The sequence below is a fragment of the Mizuhopecten yessoensis genome, unplaced genomic scaffold (genome assembly GCF_002113885.1).
Source record: "Mizuhopecten yessoensis strain PY_sf001 unplaced genomic scaffold, ASM211388v2 scaffold2831, whole genome shotgun sequence".
NCBI lineage: Eukaryota > Metazoa > Mollusca > Bivalvia > Pectinida > Pectinidae > Mizuhopecten > Mizuhopecten yessoensis.
This window is the reverse complement of record NW_018404741.1, coordinates 73483-81554: the sequence shown is the minus strand read 5'-3', so window position 1 is coordinate 81554 and position 8072 is coordinate 73483. Positions and strand designations below refer to the sequence as shown.

General features: G+C 37.0%; 1 protein-coding gene across 1 annotated transcript in view; it reads right to left on the bottom strand.

Moving 5' to 3' along the window:
- Positions 1 to 1483: 1483 nt before the first annotated feature.
- The window catches only part of LOC110446586 (protein FAM172A-like), a gene marked incomplete at its 5' end in the record, with an annotated part of 58269 nt that continues 51680 nt past the window's right edge, over positions 1484 to 8072 (bottom strand). Inside the window, 2 exons of the mRNA XM_021491796.1 lie at positions 1484 to 2024; positions 6444 to 6534. Of these exons, the coding sequence (XP_021347471.1) occupies positions 1648 to 2024; positions 6444 to 6534 (468 nt within the window). The remainder of the gene's footprint in view (positions 2025 to 6443; positions 6535 to 8072) is intronic.

Here is an 8072-nt window from a genome sequence, read left to right as displayed (position 1 = left end):
AGGTGTCTTTGTTACATGTTTTGGGCACGGTTTTTAGTATTCATTCATAGACAGAGATAAAGGGTGGATGTAATTTATACCAGAAGTTTGAAGTCTTTCTCCAGATCTTGTAAGTACACATTTAGATGTGACAAAGTCTTCTTCTGTAATTGGTTTATGTTAAATTATTATATTAATGAGATTTTGGATAAAGTAGCATTAATTATATAGTGAAATCAATACATAGATAGCTCTTTTTAAAGTAATGTATATGTTTTTATCAACATGATGTAAACTGTGATTTACCTGTCTCTTTTACAGAGATAATAGAGTTTTCGATAGAGAATGGATACAGATTCATATCTTCATTCCGTGTAAAACCCTGACCCATAGTTGGGGTAGGTATTTTAATATTGTATATGATAATGTAAACAAGTGCTAATTGATAAGGATAATTGTATTCAATATAATTATGTAAAAGTCATTTCAACTATTGATTATGATGAAGTCAGTCATTGTAAAGTTAAAGTATTATTCCTATTTTTGAATAACCTATTGTTTGTGAACGTATCAAATATGTATGCACCGAATGTAACTGTTAGGAATTATATGTAAGCGCTGTGTTTCATTATGTTATCAATTGTATTGTGTCTTTGTAGGGTTTTGATTATGTTTCACATATTGTGGAAATAAACATGTGAACAAGAAATATGCATCGGCCTTGACTTTCATTCAACTTTAATATTTTGGGTGATCATTTTTAACTTGCTGTATATCAATTCACGCTACCAAGTATTAGACTATATTGATCAGCGGTCAGAAGTACCGTTTAATTGTACATAATTTCACCTTGATTTGTATTGAATATTTATCAGTCATAATGAATAAATCCGATGCATTCTAGCTACGTGAAATCTAGCACAAACGGACAGTGGAGAACACGTCCAAATATTTTATAACAACAGACACTCTTCATATTTGATGCATGTGACCCTAAAAGTAGGTTAAGGTCATTTTTTGAGAAAAGTATATAGCACCACATCACAGCACGCAAAATGTGATTGGCAAAATATCATCACCATATATGTCTTAGTTATTTAGAAGAAGTCATTCAAAGTTTACACATTTGACCCCAGTGACTTTCAACGTAGGTCAAGGTCATCCATTTGAAAAGTTGTTGAAAATATTTTTATACATGTGTCGACCGTGGGCTTGAAACTAGGTCAAGGTCATTCATTGGAGGAAACATTATAGCACTCAATGCCAGGTACCTACTCTCCAAATACCATTACTCTTTGTCTCTTGGTTATTCAGAGAAAGTTGTTGAAGGAGTTTTAACACATTTGACCATTGTGGTCTTGAAAGTATGTAAAGTTCATTTATTTGGGAAACTTTATAGCACTCTGTCCTAGATACCTACTTGCCAAGTCAGATCAGAATCAGATCTTGCTGTTCGGCAGTCTCGGAGTTTGACATGAATGATTTTAGTCTCCTACACTAATAATATCATATACTACAAATACAATCTTTATTCATGATGAAGTTAACAGGGTCAAATACAGATGGATTTTTAGTGTATCCAGTGACCATTTATACAAAACTATTAGAAATATTCACACCACAAAAGTTTCAAATGAAGCGTACAAAACTATATTGTTATCATGAAAGTCACAGTTCTGCCTTTGGAGAACTAGGTCCTTGTGAGTTCATCTTCACATCATATGTGCCCCCCTGGCTGTTTGTGTCCTGTGACATTGGCTCTGTATCATGCATTGATTGACTGGACATTTCCTGTGTGCCACTAGTGTCTTCTTGCACAATTGTCCCCCCTGACAGACTGTCCATAGCATCAGCACTGTCTGTTGATTTTTTCTCAGCTTTATTCGCTTTTTCTTTTTCTGCTTTTGGAACAGGGTTGACATCACTTGATTCTGATTCATTATTTACACTGTCTGAGTCTTTCTTGGACTCAGAAAATCGTTCCTCAATAAATTTGAATATTGAATTCATACTACTGTAGCTGGTGTAGTCATGGCGATCAGTTCCTGTAAAAAAATAGAAATAAATTATAATTAAATAAGCTTTTACAGACCTTTACATCAATAAGTATATCATGGAAGGGACTTTAACTTACTCGTCTAAGCATAAAGTGTGTCCACAGTGGCAGATTAATAAGGAAGCATGCAAAACCAATGCACCACCTTTGGTGGCTCAGCTAGAAGATAAAAAATCTTTCATAGTTATATAGCAGCATGATAGTCGGTGCTCCCCCCATCCTCAGATCCTCAGGATAAATACGTCTCTACTGTTAGTACACCTGATCATAGTGCCACTAATTATAGTCAGCTAAAACCATTGTCCAAGACGAGAACCTGGATATGCATGACCAATTTCACACCTTTGTGAGGGGCTCAGATCAGTTAAACACTGTTAAGGCAACCAGGATGTGTAGTGGACACTTCACATCCCTGAGGCAACGCAGAGAAAACCAATACAAATGCACAAATTATACTTCTACAGGTGTTTTTTTTAATTAAAACAAATATTAAGATACCGTTTTAGTTAAAAAGACAACAAGAGGCCCAGAGGGCCTGTATCGCTCACCTGGATACCTATGCAATGAGGGCAAAATATTCTCCAAATGAGATCAAGGGAATATGCCAGACCCCAAGGCCAATCCTTGTAGCATATCTGTATTAGACTTTTCATGCCCAGCAATCTCATGTATGGTTTTTGGGTGGGGATCTCAACTGTTTCCAAGCTTTGACTCAGAAACTAGGTCCCTAGGGTTGTGGCCAGACCCCAGGATCAATTCTAATATCGTGACTGCATTCATCTCTTTATGCCCAAAAATTGTATATATAGTTTTGGGGTGGGGATCTTAACCATTTCAAAGTTATGACCCAGGGGTTAAGTCTCCAAGGCTGGGGCAGTCCCAAAGGCCATCCTGGAAGCATATGTGCAATCATCTCTTTATACTCAGCAATCGTATATACGGTTATAGGGTGGGCCTCTCAACTGTTTCCAAGCTTTGACTAAGAAACTAGGTCCCTAGTGGTTCGGTCAGACCCCGGGGTCTATTTTGATATCATGATGCATTTGTCTCTTTATGCCCAGCATTTGTATATATAGTTTTGGGGTGGGGATCTCAACAGTTTTAAAGTTATGGCCCAGGGACTATGTCTCCAAGGGTGGGGACAGACCCTAGGGCCATCCTGGAAGCATGGTTATATGGTGGGGATCACAACTATTTCCAAGTAATACACCTTTTTTGGCCCCGCCCTCAGCCCTCTGGGGGGGTCAGCCCAACCATTTGTACAATTTTGAATCCCTGCCTCCCAAGAATGCTTTTGATCAAATATGATTGATATCTAGTGCATAGTTCTACAGAAGTCGTTTGTAGCAATATAGCCAAATTGCCCCCTTTTTGGCCCCGCCCCTCAGCCCCCTGGGGGGTCAGCCCAACCATTTGTACAATTTTGAATTTCCACCACCTAGGGATGCTTCCATTTAAATATGGTTGATATCCATCTCTTAGTTCCAGAGAAGAAGTCACTTAAAGCAGTATAGCCAAATTGACCCCTTTTTGCCCCGCCCCTCAGCCCCCTGGGGGGTCAGCCCCACCATTTGTACAATTTTGAATCCCCACCACCTAGGGATGCTCCCAGTCAAATTTAGTTGAATTCCAATCAGTGGTGAAGAAGAAGAAGTTGTTTAAAAGAAATTTTTGACGTACGGACGTACGACGGACGCAACGATATGGCATAAGCTCACCTTGGTCTTTCGGACCAGGTGAGCTAAACAAGAGGCCCAATGGGCCTGCATCGCTCACCTGGTATTAATCTCACAATTGTAATCTTAAAAGAGGACTAAAATAAAGCCACAAGCAAAATATCAGCGTTTTGACCTAAAGTTTAAAGTAATTCAGAAACAAGAGGTCCAATGGGCCTGAATCGCTCACCTGGTACTAATCTCACACTTGTTATCTTAAAAGGGGACTAAAATGCAGCTAAATGAAGAATATCAGTGTTTGATTCATAAGAGCCTATTAAAAGATTTAAACATATATTGACCCCTGTGACCATGAAAATGGACGAAGGTCATTGATTTGAACAAACTTGGTAGCCCTTAATCTCAGCATGCTACTGGCCAAATATCGTAACCCTATGCCTCTTAGTTATTGAGAAGTTGTTTAAAGATGTTTAACATATTTGACCCCTGTGACTTTGAATATACAATTCATGTAAGTAAAGGTCATTCATTTGAACAAACGTGGTAGCCCTTCATTCTAGCATGTTACTGGCCAAATATCATTAGTCTAGGCCTCTTAGTTATTCAGAAGAAGTTGTATAAAGATTTTTTAAGACAATTGACCCCTGTGACCTTGAAAATGGACGAAGGTCATTGATTTGAACAAACTTGGTAGCCTTTCATCACAGCATGCTACTGGCCAAATAGCATGATCCTAGGCCTTTTGGTTATTGAGAAGAAGTTGTTTAAAGGTTTTTAACATATTTGACCCCTGTGACCTTGAATATAAGTAAAGGTCATTCATTTGAACAAACTTGGTAGCCCTTCATTCTAGCATGTTACTGGCCAAATATCATTAGCCTAGGCCTCTTAGTTATTCAGAAGAAGTTGTATAAAGATTTTTTAAGACAATTGACCCCTGTGACCTTGAAAATGGACGAAGGTCATTGATTTGAACAAACTTGGTAGCCTTTCATCACAGCATGCTACTGGCCAAATAGCATCATCCTAGGCCTTTTGGTTATTGAGAAGAAGTTGTTTAAAGGTTTTTAACATATTTGACCCCTGTGACCTTGAATATAAGTAAAGGTCATTCATTTGAACAAACTTGGTAGCCCTTCATTCTAGCATGTTACTGGCCAAATATCATTAGCCTAGGCCTCTTAGTTATTCAGAAGAAGCTGTATAAAGATTTTTAAGACAATTGACCCCTTTGACCTTGAAAATGGGCAAAGGTCATTCATTTGAACAAACTTGGTAGCCCTTCATCCCAACATGCTACTGGCCAAACATCAACACCCTAGGCCTCTTGGTTATTCAGAAGTCGTTTAAAGGTTTTAAACATATTTGACCCCAGTGACCTTGAATATAAATCAAGGTCATTTATTTGAACAAACTTGGTAGCCCTTCATCCAAGAATGTTACTGACCAAATATCATCACCCTAGGCCTCTCTGTTATTTTGAAGAAGTTGTTTAAAGGTTTTAAATATATTTGACCCCAGTGACCTTGAATATAAACAAAGGTCATTTATTTGAACAAACTTTGTAGCCCTTCATTTCAGCATGTAACTGGCCATATATCATCACCCTAGGTCTCTTGGTTATTCAGAAGAAGCCGTTTAAAGGTTTTCAACATATTTGACCCCTGTGACCTTAAATATAAATCAAGGTCATTTATTTGAACAAAATTGGTAGCCCTTCATTTCAGCATGGTACTGGCCAAATATCATCACCCTTGGCCTTTTGCTTATTAAGAAGAAGTCATTCAATGGTTTTAAACATATTTGACCCCTGTGACCTTAAAATATATATGTCAAGGTCATTCATTTGAACTTGGACGTATATTGTAACCTCCACATATACTGGACGTATATTGTAACCTCCACATAAACTGGACGTATATTGTAACCTCCACATATACTGGACGTATATTGTAACCTCCACATATACTGGACGTATATTGTAACCTCCACATAAACTGGACGTATATTGTAACCTCCACATATACTGGACGTATATTGTAACCTCCACATATACTGGACGTATATTGTAACCTCCACATAAACTGGACGTATATTGTAACCTCCACATATACTGGACGTATATTGTAACCTCCACATATACTGGACGTATATTGTAACCTCCACATAAACTGGATGTATATTGTTACCTCCACATGTACTGGATGTATATTGTTACCTCCACATATACTGTGTGTATATTGTTACCTCCACATATACTGTGGGTATATTGTTACCTCCATATATACTGTGGGTATATTGTTACCTCCATATATACTGTGGGTATATTGTTACCTCCATATATACTGTGTGTATATTGTTATCTCCACATATACTGTGTGTATATTATTATCTCCACATATACTGTGGGTATATTGTTACCTCCATATATACTGGATGTATATTGTTACCTCTACATGTTCTGTGTGTATATTGTTACCTCCACATCTATTGTGTGTATATGGTTAACCAATTGCTGTGTGTAAATGTTTTAACAAAACAAGAGGCCCAATGGGCCTGAATCGCTCACCTAGTATTAATCTCACAAATAATATTTATTGTTAACTTGGGGCAGGTGAGCTAAAAACCTCTCCTCTGCCATTCCTGATGTGCTGATGCACTACTTGTATAATTTAGCTCCTCATGTACTGTGGGATTGTTAAGCTAGTTTATGTTCACTGAACTGCACTTGCCTGCTGATACTGTGGGGCAAAAGTCCATCTTGAAATCTAATGGGGCATCTAGGGGTTCCTTTTGCCCAGCTGATGCCCAGTTTTGTGCTCTCTGGAAAACAAACAAAAGGAGATGATTTTTTAATATTTTTCTCATTTTCATTAAAATGTAAAAAGAAAGTGGAATAGGCTTTAATTGGTTTCGTAAAACATAATTTATGTTGATAAGATGACGATTTACTGGTGAAAGTACCAAAAGTATTAAAATAATTATCACATACTGGATCTATCATTTGTAAACCCCTGATGATTTCAAAGAAGGCACAGATAGCTAGTGTCTGCAATTAACTTCTGGTCAGTCATACAATGAAATAACATGGCAATCAGTGGGATAACCAGCAATAGAGCCAAGGGAAACAAATTCCACAGATATCTTTCATGTAGACCAAAAGTCAGTGCATGCCTGTCTTTGTGTCAATATAGGTTACTTCCCTCTATGTTCATCAAAAGTAAGTGGATGTCAGTCTCTATGTCAATAATTACTACCCTCTATGTACATCAAAAGTAAGTGGAGGTCAGTCTCTATGTCAATATAAAATACTACCATCCATGTACATCAAAAGTAAGTGGATGTCAGTCTCTATGTTAATATAGGTAACTACCCTCTATGTACATCAAAAATAAGTGGATGTCAGTATCTCTGTCAATATAGGTAACTACCTTCTATGTAAATCAAAAGTAAGTGGATGTCAGTCTCTAAATCAATATAGGTTACTACCCTATATGTACATCAAAAGTAAGTGGATGTCAGTCGATTTGACAATATAAGATACTACCCTCTATTTAAATCAAAAGTAAGTGGATGTCAGTCTCTATGTCAATATAAGTTACTACCCTCTATTTACATCAAAAGTAAGTCGATGTCAGTCTCTATGTCAATATACTAAGTTACTACCCTCTATTTAAATCAAAAGAAAGTGGATGTCAGTTTCTGTGTCAATATAAGTTACTACACTCTATCTACATCAAAATTAAGTGAATGTCAGTCTCCATGTCAATATAGGTTACTACCCTTTATGTACATCAAAAGTAAGTGGATGTCAGTCTCTATGTCAATATAGGTTACTACCGTCCAAGTACATCAAAAGTAAATGGAAATAAGTCTCTTTGTCAATATAAATTACTACCCTCTATGTACATCAAAAGTTGATGTCAGTTTCTAAGTCAATATAGGTTACTACCCTCTATGTACATCAAAAGTAAGTGGATGTCAGTCTCTATGTCAATATAAGTTACTACCCTCTATGTACATCAAACGTAAGTGGATGTCAGTTTCTATGTCAATATAGATTACTACCATCCATGTACATCAAAAGTAACTGGATGTCAGTCTCAATGTCAATATAGGTTACTACGCTCATTTTACATCAAAAGTAAGTGGATGTCAGTCTCTATGTCAATATAAGTTAGTACCCACCATGTACATCAAAAGTAAGTGGATGTCAGTCTCTATGTCAATATACTAGGTTACTACCGTCAAAGTACATCAAAAGTAACTGGAAATAAGTCTCTATGTCAATATAAGTCACTACCCTCTATGTACATCAAAAGTAAGTGGATGTCAGTCGATTCGACAATATAAGTTACCAG